At 41.8% G+C, this 18,032-nt stretch overlaps 1 protein-coding gene across 14 annotated transcripts in view; it reads left to right on the top strand.

Moving 5' to 3' along the window:
- The window catches only part of IGF2BP2 (insulin like growth factor 2 mRNA binding protein 2), a 187,515-nt gene that overhangs the window by 147,516 nt on the left and 21,967 nt on the right, over nucleotides 1–18,032 (top strand). For 12 of the 14 annotated variants that reach the window (XM_077117801.1, XM_077117800.1, XM_077117811.1 and 9 more), the window contains 7 exons: nucleotides 1,906–1,957; nucleotides 5,262–5,325; nucleotides 9,583–9,855; nucleotides 11,753–11,887; nucleotides 14,496–14,618; nucleotides 14,962–15,097; nucleotides 17,480–17,608. In XM_077117801.1, the coding sequence (XP_076973916.1) occupies nucleotides 1,906–1,957; nucleotides 5,262–5,325; nucleotides 9,583–9,855; nucleotides 11,753–11,887; nucleotides 14,496–14,618; nucleotides 14,962–15,097; nucleotides 17,480–17,608 (912 nt within the window). The remainder of the gene's footprint in view (nucleotides 1–1,905; nucleotides 1,958–5,261; nucleotides 5,326–9,582; nucleotides 9,856–11,752; nucleotides 11,888–14,495; nucleotides 14,619–14,961; nucleotides 15,098–17,479; nucleotides 17,609–18,032) is intronic. The other 2 variants (XM_077117812.1, XM_077117802.1) reach the window with 1 other exon arrangement.

Genomic DNA, 18,032 nt, shown 5'->3' with positions numbered 1-18,032 from the left:
GGAGCTCCTTGACTGGGAGCATAAACATTTATGATTGTTGTGTCTTCTTGGTGAATTGACCCTTTAATTAGTATATGGTGTCCTTCTTTGTCTCTTATGATGTCTTTACATTTAAAGTCTGTTTTGTCCGATATTTGTGTAGGTACTCCTGCTTTCTTTTGATTACAACTTGGGTGGAAAATCTCTTTCTATCCTTCCGTTTTCAGTCTGTTTGTATCCTTGTGTCTAAAATGAGTATCTTGTAAGCAGCATATACCTGGATTGTGTTTCTTAATCCATTCTGCCAATCTGGATCTTTTCATTGGTAAGTTTAGTCCGTTAACATTCAAAGTTATTACTGAAAAGGCATTTCTTGATTCCACCATCTTATCTTTTTAATTTTATTTGTCAGATCTATATATTCTTTTCCCTCTTTCTTTGTATTATTTAAATTACCCCTAGTGATACTCTTCAGTTCTGTGCCTTCCTCTCAAGTCTTCTTTTTTTAGCCAACAGAACTCCTTTTAGTATTTCTTATAGGGCCAGTCTCTTGTTGACAGATTCTTTCAGGACTTCTTTGTTTGTGCAACACTGTGGGTAGCCTGGGTATTGGAGGTTGGTGCCCACAGCCTTTATGTGCTAGCAACAGCCTGCAGGGAACAGGGAGGAGGGAGGTAGTACTTGGGAGGGGTGCAGGAGAGGCAGGTTGGGCTGCACTTGGCATGAGGGGGTGGCAGGTACATGCACTGGGGGCTGGTGGGATGGGGGCGCCTGGAGTGCGGCAAATGGGAGCGGGTGACGGGGTTCAGGTGTGTGGGGTGTGGGGTGAGTCGCCTGTCACAAGGCTGCACTGGAGGTGGTAGCACAAGAACGTGGCCTGAATTACTTCCTAGTCCCTGGAGGCTCTATACCAGGCCCCAGCTTTCTGCCTCTCAGTTCCTTGGCCTCCACAACCAGGGCTGCCCTGTGTGGTGCAGAAGTCTCTCCCAGGTCAGCTGCACTCCTGAATCTCTGCCTCTCTCAACCTTCTCTAACTTTTCTGTGGAGCAGGGCTAATCTCGAGCTACTCTATTTGACCATCTTCCCAGAAGTCCCTGGATTGTAATTTTTACACTTCCTGATTTTGTAAAAGATTTTTATGTTTCTGAATTAGGATTTTTAAATACAATCACTGGAAAAACAACAAAATAGAAGTTTCCTTGTTAGTTTAAAAGCAGGTTTTCGATTGTTGGGAATTATTTGGTATGAGAAACAATTACGATATATTTTCACAGTTGTAAAATTTCTTAGAAGATTGTTATATTCTAATAAAAATAAAATAAAACATGGGGGCATTTTATATTATTTAAAAACCAACTGCCCTATGCTTTATTCCTGATCCTATAGGAATTCAAGATAGTCTGAAAGGAAACAGGATATTTTGTCTAACCGTCTCAGTACTCTTTAAAAAAAATTTTATTATGGAGAATTCAAATATACACATTCCCGTTACTTTATAAAATAAGGAGATCCCTGGAAGAAAACTGATAAAAGAATTGTCATATCTTATGCAAAGGAGAAGTGAGCCTTCTGCTTTATTCGTCTTCTCATTTCTAGAACAGTAGGTGGGTTCCGACCATGCTGAATTTAATTTTTAACATTAACTAAGACTGATATTCTGCTGTGCTTCATGCAGCAGGGGCAGGCTAACCCCTCTAAGATATTTTCTCGAAGTATCACAATCAATCAGACAGGTGTCACCTTAGTGAATATATTACTTGGAGACCAGTAATCACATGAATTCCGCATGTATTTATTCAGTTCTCGCTGTTTTTATAGAATAGCTGAGTATCAATTTATTTCTTTATTCTTATAACCATTGTGTTTTGCTGTTTTGTGAGCATGATTTTGTCTTACCATCCTGACAGTTAAAATTTTCTTTTCCAGGTTTTGGATGGACTTTTGGCTCAGTATGGGACAGTGGAGAATGTGGAACAAGGTAATAAGTGGCGGGATTAGCTTGTTGAATTTTGAGAGGGATATTACCTGTTATTCCTTATAGGCTAGTTTAACTCCAGGGAAAAATTAAAAGAAGTCCTTTGAAACAAGCTTCCTAGAGTGTGTGTATTGCATATCTAGTGTGAGAAACCTTTATCCATCTATATTTATATTTATTATTTACTTTTTCATGGAATATGACTTTTGACTATTTTTCTTATTCTCTGTAATGTGCTCAAGTACTGGACAGTTACTGTCAGGCTGGGAAAGGCTTAATTCATGTGGGGGTAATTGGATTTACACTGTTGCTACTTCCTCTTCCTGACTAAGAAAGTTGATCCCTAATGTCTTGAACTGAGTGTTTCCCAAGGAGCAGGAGTTCTATACAAGAATCCCCTAGCCAGTTTCTTAAAGTGCAGATTCCTAGGGTTTACCAGAGACCTACTGAGTGTGTCTCTTGAGGGAAGGGCTCATGATTCTGCATTTTAAACAAGCACCCACCCCCCCCCCCAAGTGATTCTTGTATGCACTCACGTTTGAAAACCACTGTCAGAGCAGCAGTGCTGCAGATGCCCAGAGAATATTTACTTTCCTTCCTGCAGCCGTCATTCTTATTGTCTTCTAAAGAGTGAAATGCTATGATTTAAAAAAGAAAAGAAAAAGGTACTTGCAACTGATATCTTGTGTCCCAGAATAGTAGCTCTATTGAAGCTCACTTAATCTCACTGACTTAGTTTTCACGTGTCTGAAATGGGGGGAACAATTTTCTACCCTCCTATATCACTGAATAGTTGTAGTGCCCAAGGAGAACCTCTATAATGTATTTCTAGATTATGAAATGATACACGTACTCTTCAGGAATCGTTCAAGTTCATTTGGGAAAAATCACAGAAAACCCATTATCTCATATGCAGTCTGTTCTATCTGCCAGTATAATTAATGTAATAGTTTTAAAGCAGTAATTATTTAGATGTTCTCCACTCTATGAATATTAAAAATATTATTATTCAATTTCATGCTGCTGCCTCCCCCTGCCCAAAGGTGAAGGGAAAGAGCTCAGAAAGAAGACACAAGGATTATATTTCTCAGTTCTTGTTATTTCCCTCAACATGGAAAAGAAGACATTCTAATAAGGATTGGATGTTGTAGGCAAGATGGCCTTGCAGACATGAACCTGTAAAAGTTACTAGCTAAGACCATGTTATAAATTCAGAACAATTCTACGCAAGAAGGAAATATTCCCAGCCCCTGGGGCAGTTTACAGCTCCTAGGGCACCTCTGCCCTGGAGACGGCTCAGTTTCCAGCTGCTTCACAACTACAGGATAGAATTGCTGGGCTTTTGTTTCATCCTGTTTCTTAGGTGATTCCTGATACAGCAGGAAAACACCTTGAGTAGAGTTGTAGGTGACTTGATACTTTGTAAAAGGGCTTTCATGTCCAGTGAAATAAATTATTTGAATGGAGCTCAGCTCATTCCAGAAACAAAGAACTGCCTGATTTCTTGAAGATAAATGTCTTTGAAGAACTGAGAATTTGACTAAGAAGCGAGTACAAAATCTGAGAATCTGAGAATCCTAGTGGATAGCTTTATTCAGGGGGTTCAAATCCAGCCCTCTCTGGGCATCTACTAGACAGCTTCATTTGTAGCACTAGCAAGTAGCCAATATGAAACCTCTGTAGCATTCTATGTATCAGCACTCAGAGGACGTTTATGGGCTACAGATCACCTGTTTTGCACTGTGAGGACTTCTCTGGGGTAAGTGTGATTAGAGAGCAGTACGAACACTCCTGGGCAAGGTCCAGGAGTGACTCAGCATTTATTACATGTAGAGCTCAGTGGCAGTTCCTTCTTGAGAATTGCACACCCCTTTCCCCTAAAGACTGGAGCTACTTTACTTTAAAGTTTTTGGACACACATTATTTTTAACAGTGTTGGGTTTTTTTTGTTTGTTTTAAACTTTTTGAGGTCCCAGATCCCTCTGAGAGTCTTATGGAAATTATAAATACTCTTCCCAGAAAAATTGGCAGGTCCACAAATTTAATCATTTAGGGAGCTCATAGAATTCCTGAAACCCAAGCATGGATTCAAAGTTAAGAATTGCTCTATGTTAGTTTTATCATTGCTCCGAAAAACAGCTTAATCACAGTTTCCTTGAGTTGACCTTAACTTAATGTTTCGTTAACTCCAGGTCTCCCTTCAGCTTATGTTTTAAAGGGAGGATGTGATTTAGTCACTTTTGCTTGTTTTGGGAAAACGGATATTTTTGGTTTAAGTTTACTAGCTTGAATTGAGAAAGTTTTATCTTGTCTGTTGAAGTTATTTTTAACTTCTGACATTAGAAGCAGTTATAAACCAAGATAAGCCAGTTCACAAGAGTGATCCCTGATTAGCTTATCTTAGAGTTTACGTGCTCCCTTGGATAGCCAAGTGAGTTGAGATTGTCAGTTTTCCCTTTTTTTCTGTGCTCAGTTACCAGATTTAACTCACACAAGCAGTCGAGGAGTTCAAACAAAGGGAAACAAAAATATTAACAGTTCAACCTTGTTAATGAATAAAAAATTAAAGTTTAAAACCTCTTACTTGTAAGGTATATAAAATTGCTTACTTATGTGTAATTGTGTGTGTGTGTGTGTGTATGTATATAAAATTGGATATTCCCAATAATTTAAAAATAAATGAACAAGAAAGAAGTGAAGGTTAATACATGCAAATCATAAAAGTTTAAACTCCTCTTACACTGATAGGGGTACAATAAAATGATACAAACTTATGGGAGAGCAATATAAAAATACACATTAAAAATATCATGCTGTTCTACCGAGTTTTTTTTATTCCTTCTCTGATGTTAGCCTAAAGTAATTAAAAACAAACAGATAAAAATCAAATGATATTTGTAACAGGGTTTTTTTTTTGTTTTTTTTTTTTAAGCCACACTATTTGTAATAGCAAAATACTGGGAACCATCCCATTTGTCAACAATTATTAGAACAGTTAAATCATGGCAAATTTACTCAATGGAATTTTATGTAGATACTAAAAATGAAAAATAGAAAATATATATATACATGTACACATGCAAAAGTGTTTGTAAAATAAGTGAAAAATATAACTGAGTTGTATGTACAATTAATTACAGAAGTAAAGACTATCAATGTACATGAATAAAGATTGAGATGCAAATAACTGTATAGTTACGGGGATGAGTTTTTAGGTGCATTATTCTCTAAAGTTAGTCTGTTTACATTGAGCCAGAGGGGGTAGCTGTCTTTTTCTGTGACAATGTATTTTTTTCCTTCTCCATAGTCAACACAGACACAGAAACTGCCGTCGTCAATGTCACATATGCAACAAGAGAAGAAGCAAAAACGTAAGTGGATTTGGGATTTTTTTCCTTTTAAATTTATTTTTGTTTGTCTTTACTGAATTCTGGGTTTACAACCACACCTTTGACCTTGACATGCCACTGGGTCCCCAGGGCATTTGTGCCACCTTTGACATATAAGTGGAGCTCCCGGGTTTTCCTACCAGGAGGTTTACTTGTTGATTGCACCAAGAATTTACCTTGAAAAAGGTAGTTGAGCCTTGACCTCAGAACTGAGGAAGGAGCTGCATCTTGCATGGTCAGAAATAGAGAGTACTAGTGCTGCGACAGTGTGTCCCATAGACTTTCCCAGCCACCTGGGACCACTCTTACCCAACGCTTCCTCCTTGCCCTGTGCAGAAGAAGCAGTTGCTCATTTTTCTCCTCACTTTTGTAATGGATGCCGAGTGGCCAATTAAAGAGCACCTGGCTCAGGTTCTTTTCCCTCCTGTTGCAACAGGGATAGTTATTTTTGAGCCTGGCTATGGGCTTGGAATTGAGGGGGTTTTTTGTTTGTTTGTTTTGGTTTTGTTTTTTTTTTTAAGTTCCTTTTTTGTAGGTCTTTGAAGTACCTATCAGGTCATGGTGTCTAAAATTATAGTTTTGTATGATCACATATGCTGTATAGATATGGCGTAACTTTGGTTATACATCCCAGGATTCCAATTTTATTTCCTTTTCAAGGTTTCGGTACACAATAAGACATATTTAAAATTAATTTTACACTGAAAAGGTCATAGTTCATTTGCTGTAAAGTTTTTATATCCATACATGTACAGGAAATATACCAACAGCTCACATTTTTACAGTCTCTGTCCAGCTGCCATTTGGGTAAGACCTCTGTATATGATATCTGTTGCCTTTTAAGAACTCAAAAGGAACTACTTTGTAAGAAATTTATAAACCCTAAACATCTTCCAAGTAGAATTGGGTAAATACTGCCCAAAAAAGTGTGAAAAAATGCCCCACTTTAATTTCTAAAGTGTAATAGTGGGGTACTATTTACCCTCTATCAAATCGATAATTATTTTTAAGTAATAATACCCTGTGCTTTTGAGGATTCACGGAAGCAAATGCTCTGTTAAAATGCTAGAGGACAGGGCAATGCAACAGTGACTCAGTGGCAGAGTTCTCACCTGCCATGCCAGAAATCTGGGTTGGATTCCCTGAGCCTGCCTATGCCAAGAGAAAAAAAAAAAGGCTATGGGACAGTAAATGGTGAAGCCTTCCCAGAGAGCCACTGGGCACAGTACTTACCATTTCTTCACTCTCCTGACCCAGGAATTCCACCAGGAATCCATACAATATGCTAAGTGGTAATTGCAAAGCTGCCCATGGCAACACTGTGTGTAAAGGCTATAAGATCAAATATAACATAGATATCTAATAATAGAGACTCATTTGCAAAAATTATGGTAAGCCAAAAGAATGTTAATTAGCCATTAAAATTATACGGTAGGATCTTTAATGACATAAGAAAATGTTTATCATGTATTAACTTTTTTAAAAGGTGAGACAGTAGTACATGTAATATTAATCCATTTTGATAAATAATGCATTTGTGTTTAAGATAGGAAAGATATGGGATGGATTAGGATGATTTCTTATTTGTGCTTACCTAGTTCTCAGTTTTTCAATAATAAATATGTATTATGATTAAAATGAGAAAAATAAGTCATATTTTGTACCAGTATTTACAAAGTTATTGATGGGAGAGGGAAGTACAGTCCAGTGGTGAAAAAAACAAGCAGAATGCAAAATGGTATATCCAGTCCAACCGTAGCTGCGCACTGTGGTATCTCCAGTCCAACCATAGCTGCGCACTGTGGTATATCCAGTCCAACCATAGCTGCGCACTGTGGTATATCCAGTCCAACCGTAGCTGCGCACTGTGGTATCTCCAGTCCAACCATAGCTGCGCACTGTGGTATATCCAGTCCAACCGTAGCTGCGCACCGTGGTATATCCAGTCCAACCATAGCTGCACACTGTGGTATATCCAGTCCAACCGTAGCTGCGCACCGTGGTATATCCAGTCCAACCATAGCTGCACACTGTGGTATATCCAGTCCAACCGTAGCTGCGCACTGTGGTATATCCAGTCCAACCATAGCTGCGCACTGGTATATCCAGTCCAACCGTAGCTGCGCACCGTGGTATATCCAGTCCAACCATAACTGCGCACTGTGGTATATCCAGTCCAACCGTAGCTGCGCACTGTGGTATATCCAGTCCAACCGTAGCTGCACACTGTGGTATATCCAGTCCAACCGTAGCTGCACACTGTCGTATATCCAGTCCAACCATAGCTGCGCACTGTGGTATATCCAGTCCAACCGTAGCTGCACACTGTGGTATATCCAGTCCAACCATAACTGCGCACTGTGGTATATCCAGTCCAACCATAGCTGCGCACCGTGGTATATGCAGTCCAACCATAGCTGCACACTGTCGTATATCCAGTCCAACCGTAGCTGCGCACTGTGGTATATCCAGTCCAACCATAGCTGCGCACCGTGGTATATGCAGTCCAACCATAGCTGCACACTGTCGTATATCCAGTCCAACCGTAGCTGCGCACTGTGGTATATCCAGTCCAACCATAGCTGCGCACCGTGGTATATCCAGTCCAACCGTAGCTGCGCACCGTGGTATATCCAGTCCAACCGTAGCTGCGCACCGTGGTATATCCAGTCCAACCGTAGCTGCGCACCGTGGTATATCCAGTCCAACCGTAGCTGCGCACCGTGGTATATCCAGTCCAACCGTAGCTGCGCACCGTGGTATATCCAGTCCAACCGTAGCTGCGCACCGTGGTATATCCAGTCCAACCGTAGCTGCGCACCGTGGTATATCCAGTCCAACCGTAGCTGCGCACCGTGGTATATCCAGTCCAACCGTAGCTGCGCACCGTGGTATATCCAGTCCAACCGTAGCTGCGCACCGTGGTATATCCAGTCCAACCGTAGCTGCGCACCGTGGTATATCCAGTCCAACCGTAGCTGCGCACCGTGGTATATCCAGTCCAACCGTAGCTGCGCACCGTGGTATATCCAGTCCAACCGTAGCTGCGCACCGTGGTATATCCAGTCCAACCGTAGCTGCGCACTGTGGTATATCCAGTCCAACCGTAGCTGCGCACCGTGGTATATCCAGTCCAACCGTAGCTGCGCACCGTGGTATATCCAGTCCAACCGTAGCTGCGCACTGTGGTATATCCAGTCCAACCGTAGCTGCGCACCGTGGTATATCCAGTCCAACCGTAGCTGCGCACCGTGGTATATCCAGTCCAACCATAGCTGCGCACCGTGGTATATCCAGTCCAACCGTAGCTGCGCACCGTGGTATATCCAGTCCAACCGTAGCTGCACACTGTGGTATATCCAGTCCAACCGTAGCTGCGCACCGTGGTATATCCAGTCCAACCATAGCTGCGCACTGTGGTATATCCAGTCCAACCATAACTGCACACTGTGGTATATCCAGTCCAACCGTAGCTGCGCACTGTGGTATATCCAGTCAACCGTAGCTGCGCACCGTGGTATATCCAGTCCAACCATAGCTGCGCACTGTGGTATATCCAGTCCAACCATAACTGCACACTGTGGTATATCCAGTCCAACCGTAGCTGCGCACCGTGGTATATCCAGTCCAACCATAGCTGCGCACCGTGGTATATCCAGTCCAACCGTAGCTGCACACTGTGGTATATCCAGTCCAACCATAGCTGCGCACTGTGGTATATCCAGTCCAACCATAACTGCACACTGTGGTATATCCAGTCCAACCGTAGCTGCACACTGTGGTATATCCAGTCCAACCATAGCTGCGCACTGGTATATCCAGTCCAACCGTAGCTGCGCACCGTGGTATATCCAGTCCAACCATAGCTGCGCACTGGTATATCCAGTCCAACCATAGCTGCGCACTGTGGTATATCCAGTCCAACCATAGCTGCACACTGTGGTATATCCAGTCCAACCGTAGCTGCACACTGTGGTATATCCAGTCCAACCATAGCTGCGCACTGTGGTATATCCAGTCCAACCATAGCTGCGCACTGCAATTACTTGCTTGATTGTTAACTCAAGCTCCGGAGGACAGCAGTGTTGTCTGTCTTGCTCTTGCTCACTGTTGGGCCCTCAATGCCAGACCTCAGCACCCACCCACAGGCATCTGGTGACTGAAAGTTGAATGAACCAGCCATCGGGTCCTCCACGATGCTGCTCTCTAATAAAGCTCTCCTGCCCTGCTGCATTTCAGAGCTGTCGAGAAGCTAAGTGGGCATCAGTTTGAGAACTACTCGTTCAAGATTTCCTACATCCCAGATGAAGAGGTGAGCTCCCCTCCACCCCCTCAGCGAGCCCAGCGCGGGGACCACTCTTCCCGGGAGCAAGGCCATGCCCCTGGGGGCTCTGCTCAGGCCAGACAGATTGAGTTCCCGCTACGGATGCTGGTCCCCACCCAGTTTGTTGGTGCCATCATCGGAAAGGAGGGCTTGACCATAAAGAACATCACTAAGCAGACCCAGTCCCGGTACGTGCTTACGGGGCTTCCGTTGCTTCCTTCCCGGGGCCCACTGCGTGCCGGTGGGTCTCAGCCAACATCAGAGTGCTATTGCTTATGTCAGCAGTGGGGGGAGGGGGGACTGTGCCATCGGGAAGTGGCTGCTTTAAACAGGACAACTAACAGCCTAACAAAGCTGAGGGCTTTGATAAGCTTTCATGCTAACAGCTGGAAGGTCATACCCTGAAAAACTAAAGGTTCATAAAGAGAATTCGAATCATTTCACAACCAGTAATTGTTCTCATGAGCTGACTAAGGCTTGTGGGTGCATCGCAGCGTTTTTCTAAATCTGCAGCATTTTGAGGTTGAGCTTCCTGGGATCTTAGAACCCTTAGTTCTTACCTCCTCACCTAAATCAAAGCTTGGGAGGCATTCATTCTTTGAGACCACAGGGTCATCTCGCAAATAGCTGCATAGAAGTGGATGAGTCACTGCTATGAGCAAGAAATAAAGTACACTGGCCTTACGTTTAGTTTTCTGTCTCTTTAAGGAGAATAAATCGGGAGTACAAGTTGTAGTGGATAAAATGACTTGTGGACCTCTAATTTTTGCATGTTCATAAAGACCACAGCATGAAGTAGTGAAGAAAGCACAGGACTTGGAAACAAAGACCCAAGTTCAAATTTTATTGCTTAATGGCTGTATGAGCTTGGAAAATTTTTTGACCTCTCTGAGCATCAGTTACTTCTTCTGTAAAAAGAGGCACACTCTTTATTTTGCTTGAATTATTGTGATGAATAGTACAGTTGGACAGATTGAATGAAATAATTAATATGAAAGCATTAAAATAGCAAAGTACTAAATTTTTACTGGTAAATATTAGTTACTCACATGAGCTAGTCCATTTTAGTCAGGTCATTCGGTGTCTTGTAACCTGAAAGGGAAAATGCCACTTTCTTCAGAGTGCCTATGTTATTACCCCCAAATGCTTCAGTGATTGAGTCCCACATCCCAGAGTCCATAATCATGGGAATGAGATGATGAGAGAATGTGGTAGCAAAGAGTGGAGAGAAGTTCTTTTGGGGTTCTTTTATTTTAAAATCAGTCCTTTCTTTCTCTCCAAGCTTGCTTTTTCATTGTGAAAGTGATTTTATTTGTTTATATATTTTTTTGTTCCAAAAATTGTATAAAGTGACTTTAAAAATACAAGATTAAGTAGAAGTGAGATTAGTGCTCAAAAGTTTTAGAAGTGGGCCAAAGACTTGGCTTTGGACTTGCTGGCAACCAAAGTAAAAAAGAAATGGTATACATAGATTTTGAAAGTTAACAAATAGAGACAGGGCCACAGTTGCCCAAAGGATTTTGATAAAGTCATCAAACTTTTGAGCCATTAAGTTTAAGAACTGGAAGAAGGCAGGCTTCTAGTAGAAAAGAAACCAGAAGAAGGGCAGGAAGGCATACCCATTTTCTACCACACCCAAATAAATAAAGCTTGCTTGAATTTGGTGTTTGGATTTGAATTAATATATGGCTTTTAAAAGCTGCCATCAACTCAGGGACTGGCACTGGGTATTTGTGCAGGTTACCCTTCTCACTTTGCCCTTCACTTCTACAGTCATTTGAAAGACTGCACAAAATACTCCATTTACCAAACTGGCATCATTACCAAGTTGGCCTGGTACCTCTGTCCAGTAGCACCCCTGTGAGAACCATTCCCTTCTAAATGGAGCTGCATAGCACTAAAGTTTTGCACACTACCCCTGCACTGCCTGCTGTTTTCATGGAGAATGGTATTTGTTGCAAACGTGCTAATGACGCTTCCTTGTCTGTCTGCATCCTTGCTGTAAGTCAGCTGGTGTGACGCTTTCCGGGAACGAGGGTCCTGCCCCAGGTGACCTGCTTATGGCTCTTGACTCTTTTCCTGCAGGGTAGACATCCACAGAAAGGAGAACTCGGGGGCTGCAGAGAAGCCTGTCACCATCCATGCCACCCCAGAGGGGACTTCTGAAGCATGCCGTATGATTCTTGAAATCATGCAGAAAGAGGCTGATGAGACCAAATTGTACGTTTTCACACAATGCTCAAATCACTCAACAGAGTGAAAGAGTAGATTCCCATCTTTAACCCATGAAAAATTTTAAAGGCCATGAATCTATTACTTGATAAAGGGATTATGTTCAAGGAGTTTGCTCACAAGGAAACTACAATGGGAAACTGATCTTTTTTTTCATTTATGATATGGCTTTTCTGCCTCATGTGTCACTCTTGGTGCTCCTAACACTCCCAACACCATTGGTAGGAATGTAGAGTTCAGTGCCATCCAGTAGAACTTCCTATGATGATAGGAAGATTCTCTAACTGTGCTGTTCACACAGTCTCCACTGGCCACATGTTGAAATGTAGCAAGCGAAATTGAGGAACCTAATTATTTTATTTTAATTAATTTAAATAAAAAGAGCTACATGTAGGGCAGGCCATGGTGGCTCAACAGGCAGAGTTCTCTCCTGCCATACCAGAGACCCAGGTTTGATTCCCGATGCCTGCCCATGCAGGAGGAAAAAAAAAAAGCTATATGTAGCTAATGGATATTATATCAGACAATGCTGGTATAGAATTTCCATTGTCATCAAAACTATTGTTTACCATTCCAAAAAAGGTTTTCCCATTCTATTTCTAAACCATTTGCACTCTTTTAAAATTGGATTACATTGAGGAATAGAATACTAGTTTCCAGGTGATGACTTGACTCTTCTTCCTCTTCTTTTCTTTTATTTCTCTCTTGCCTTCCCTTTTCTTTATGAAATACTTCTTAGGATTCCACAGTGTAATGAGTGTTACACCGGTTTGAATGGCAAATACAGTTTTTATAAAACCAATTGACTTTGTACTATAATTACCAAATATTTATTGAGCACCTATTGCATGCCAGGCACCATTGTATGTGCTAGAACTCAACAATAAACAAAGCAAATCTAAAATCCTTCTCCCTTCTGGTAGTTACATTCTAGCGGAACATCTTCCAACATCATATATGTTTTGAGGCAGTGGTAATACATCTGTTAGATACTTTTGGTCTCAGAAAACACAAGTGGCTTATGCAATAAGAAGCAATGATTATGTCATGTAGCAAAACATCATGAGGTAAAGTGACTCCAGAGTCAGTTGAATCATGGGTTCAGAGACCCAGGATTTTTTTCAAGTCATTGTGTTTTACCATACTCAGAATATCTAATACTCCCTGGTGATGACAGGATGGTTGTAGCAATTGCAGACATTGTATATCTCCACACAAAAATACCCACAAGTTGAAAAGGAATGTCATTACTGCAGGGTGCTGAAAATAGATGATAATTAATATTTTAAAATTTTAACTTATGTGTGAGACTAAAGCGAAAAATGTTTATTTGGTACAAAATTTATATTTTGACTAGTGCATTTCCTAATATAACTTATGCAGACAGCTTAACTGAACACCATAAGTACATGGAACCTTGAGTAGGACATGAGATTTTGTTGGTTTGTCCAGAGTGATGCCCCGATAAATCCCAGAGTGATTTGAACAGTGAATAAAAAAGTATTTGCAAAGTCCCCTTTGGGGAATGGTGAGATAGGGGGAAAATTCAACTTCCTGAGTTGAATTCTTGACCTCACTAGCAGTGCAGACAACCAAAGCTATAAGCCGAGCCCCCAGTCTTGGGGTTTGTTCATGTGAAACTTACCCCACAAAGGAAAATGGGTCAAGCCGACTTAAAATTAGGCCAAAGAGTCACCCCCAAGAGAACCTCCTTTGTTGCTCAGATGTGGCCTCTCTCTCCAGCCAATGCAACAAGCAAACTCACCACCTTCCCCCTGTCTACATGGGACATAACTCCCAGGGGTGTCAACCTTCTTGGTAACATGAGACAGAAATCCTAGAATGAGCTGAGACTCAGCATCAAGGGATTGAGAAAACCTTCTGGACCAAAAGGGGGAAGAGTGAAATGAGACAAAATAAAGTGTCAATGGCTGAGAGATTCCAAACAGAGTTAAGAGGTTATCCTAGAGGTTATTCTTATGCATTAAGTGGATGTCACCTTGTCATTCAAAATGTAATGGAGAGGCTGGAGGGAACTGCCTGACAATGTAGAGCTGTGTTCCAGTAGTCATGTTTCTTGAAGGTGATTATATAATGATACAGTTTTCACAGTATAACTGTGTGATTATGAAAACCTTGTATCTGATGCTCCTTTTACCTACCTTATCAACAGACGAGTAAAATATATAGAATAAAAATGAATAATAGGGGGAACAAATGTTAAAATTAATTTATATTGAAGAAAAATTCACAAGTTGAGAAAGGGGCCATCATTTCCTTGTCTTTTTTTGAAGAACACTGACAACCTTCCTGAAGTCACGTGATAGACTTTTCTTCATATCTTCTTGATCACATCTTCCTCATAAGCCCATTTCCAACTAGTCACTGGCAAGAAAGTAGAATTACCATGATTTGGGTTATATTATTCAGAATTCACATACTAGGGCTGGTAAGGGACTTGGCCTCTTCTAAAGCCTGTGGACTTGGTAGCTGAACATAGAGAGTTCCATTAGAAAGAAAGAAGGCCAGGCAGTGGCTCTTGGGTAGCAACCACCATGTATGCCTTAACTGTTAAGTCATTGTGTGTCTCTTTTAGAACCGAAGAGATTCCTCTGAAAATCTTGGCCCACAATGGCTTGGTTGGGAGACTGATTGGAAAAGAAGGCAGAAACTTGAAGAAAATTGAACATGAGACGGGGACTAAGATAACAATTTCATCGTAAGCCACCCATTCAAATTAATTGTACCCAAAATGGAGAATGTTAGGATTTTGATATGACCAACTCATTAACCTGTTTTTCCCTAACATGGGAATATAATCATGAGTAATGTGATTATTTCCAATACTGACATGAACAAATACATTAGTTCTTATGTAGTCCACTGTGGATATACTCTGCATAACTAGAAGATCGTTGGTAAGGTGGCAGGCACTCGGCCCCACAGCTATGAGGGAATCCAGACCTCTGCCCATCTTCTCCATCAGGACTTGCTTGTGATCATACTGGCACTTTATTTTTCCTCTTGAAAAAGGAAGTGTCTTTATTTTCCCCATGGGCCAGCTTGCAGGACCTGAGCATCTACAACCCTGAGAGAACCATTACTGTGAAGGGCACCGTGGAGGCCTGTGCCAATGCCGAGGTGGAGATCATGAAGAAGCTGCGCGAGGCCTTTGAAAACGACATGCTGGCTGTTAACGTAAGTGCCTGGTGTGTCTTCTGCACTGGCTGTCAGACGCGGTTTCAGGAATGATCCAAACAACTCTGAGAACAATTTGCCTTTCGGCTAGTGAGGAAGCACCTTAGAATAGGTGCTTAATTTTTCCTCACCTCCTGGGTAAAGGCGTCAACACGTTTGGGAAACTGACTAGTAAATTATGATGAACACACTGGACAAAATATTTGGGAGCTAGTAAAAATAACCGTGAAGACTCTGGAAAATGAGAAGATGCGTATAATAGAGTATTACTTGAGAAGAGCAGTATATGAAAGAATTTATGACTAGGGCTATAATTAATGTAAAGTTATATGGCTCAAATGATTAGAAGGCTATATTTTTTTTATAAAAATAAGGCTATTTTTATAAAAATAAAAATAACGAGTGTGTTAGGAAAGTGGGATTTTTTTTTTCACTTTTCAGACTTCCTGTGATATTTTGATTCTTATTCTAGAATATTGTCCTGTTACTTTTTATATTTTAAAAATACATGTTTTTTAATTAACTTATGATTTTCATCACTTGCTTCCTGATCTGCACTTTTAGGTTGCCCAGGTGATGTTGTCAACCACTGATCTTTACCAACACTTCTAGCATACTGATATGGATTCGCTGCCTGTTCCCCACTTTATAATGGGGAGACACCAGTCTGCCATTTGAAAATCTTAAAACTGTTGATGTTCATCAGCAAGAGGAGGAAAGTTTTTCATTTTCTATTATAATAATTTTCTAATATATACAAAAGTAGAAAGGATAGTATAGTGAGGCCTTCTACACTTAAAATCCAATTTCAACATATCAGCTCATGGCATCTCTTCTTGCATCTGAACCCTTTGCTACTTCCCCACCTTCTTGGATGACTTTGAAGCAAATCCCAGACTTCATAGCATTTCACAGAGGAATAAATTTTGAGAAAGAGCCATGTAAGTTAAGCCCCCAGTTCCTACTGCAGCTCTTACCACAATACCCTTTTACTCAGGTCTGTCCCCCCACCTCAGCCCCCCTCCCCAACCTCAGCCTCTCAAGACTCCACATCACATGATATCACATGACTCAGGGAGGACAGGTAGAGAAGGAGGCTGCAGTGTCACCATCTCCCCTAGCTGTGGAGATATCATCATTGATCTTATTTTGTTTTTTTGTGGGCTCTTGTCATCTTACTATAAACATCTCTGTGGACCACCAGGAAAAGCTACAAAAGAGTCTGAGTAGCACACATGTCTTGACCTGAGCTTTGTTCACATCCATACCAAATGTCACGCACTGACAGATGAACAGCAGAGTTACTAATCTCATATATTGGATGGGGTAAAGGTAAAATCGTAACTCTGCTATTCCAAATGTCCTAAAAGAATGCAAGCTCCTGGTGGAGTCACAGTAAGAAGATAGAAGATGCTGACACTGCTTAGTGTTCAGGTGGACAAAGGTGGGGGCAAGTAGGACACAGGCCAGGTGGGCAGCTACATCCCTCGGCGTTGTAAGAGCTGTGTAGTTAACACTCACCCCAGCCGGTGTGAGCTCCCATGTTTAAATATGAAATAAATAAACAAGTGATCACAAAGCTGCCAACTGAATGGTCGAAGGGCCAAAGTGGTAAATTGTCCAGAACCTGGGTAATGGGATTTGCATATTTGATATCCTAGTGAAAGGTCTAATCCTTCCCTGCATAGAATTAGAAAAAACTATTGATGCAATTTATTTTAAACATATTCATTCAACAAATATTTATTGAGTACTTACTATGTACCAGGCACTGAGAACACAACACTAAGAAAGACACAGTCTCTGCCTACAGGGAAGAGATAACTAAACAGGCAATTCACACACCACATAAGGATGTTAGGAGGGCATGGACAGGGCACTCAGGCTGAGACCTTTTGGGGTGAGAGGAGGCTTTCAAGATGAGGTAACATCTAAGCAGAACTCATAGGGTGAGTAGGACTTAAACAGGTGAGGAGGCAGAGAAGCACATTTCTTGCAGGGGAGATGGTATGCACAGGGGCCCAGAGGTGAGAGAGAAAGCACAGGATTTGGGAGCAGCTGGAGTGGGTAGCAAGGAGATGAGGGATTACCAGGAGACAGGCTGGTGAGGTAGCCTGGGAGCCCCAGAAGAGCCTCATTTGCCTTATTAATATGTGCAGACCCTCCCAAGGGTGGCCAAGAAGCTTTGCCAAGAATGCCTTTGTCAGGTTGAGGTTTGGAGGGCCCACCCTGGCAGCAGGGTGGGGAAGAGGTCCATGGGACCAGGGCAGAGCTGATTAGGAGATGCTCATGCCATCAAGACAAGAGATGGAGGTTGACCCAGGCCAATTGAGCCTCTCTGGTCTCCTCCCCTCATTTTTTTTTTTTCATTTCTGTTCCCAGCAACAAGCCAATCTGATCCCCGGGTTGAACCTCAGCGCACTCGGCATCTTTTCAACAGGACTGTCCATGCTGCCTCCACCAGCAGGGCCCCGCGGAGCTCCCCCCGCTCCCCCCTACCACCCCTTCGCTGTAAGTAGCTCAGCTTTCAGAGGTCTCATGCTCGGGCCACTTCCAGGCAGCAGCGTTGCTCTGCTGTGTCGAATCAGAGCTAAGGCTTTCATTTGGAAGCCGTGCTCCTGACTGATTGTAGCATTACTTAGGGCTTCTTCCTAATGAGCAGATTTATATTAAAACCATCCTCTGAAATATGTGTTCTCAAACAGTATGCATCATATCCAGGAAAAGAGAGAAAGCTAGCTACTCACAAATTCATTTAACCAGAAACCAATTTATTCTAAAACAAGGATTTGTTAGCTCAAATAAGAACCTGTGCCTTCATGAGTTTGGGTCATTCATTAAAATACTAGGGAACCTGGGTGATTGTTGGGATATATACTTCCCACTATGTCTACAATTCCCATGTTTTAGATTTCATTAGTAGGCAATTTAAAAA

Source organism: Tamandua tetradactyla, chromosome 10 (assembly GCF_023851605.1).
Source record: "Tamandua tetradactyla isolate mTamTet1 chromosome 10, mTamTet1.pri, whole genome shotgun sequence".
NCBI lineage: Eukaryota > Metazoa > Chordata > Mammalia > Pilosa > Myrmecophagidae > Tamandua > Tamandua tetradactyla.
This window is presented reverse-complemented; position numbering and strand designations above follow the sequence as displayed.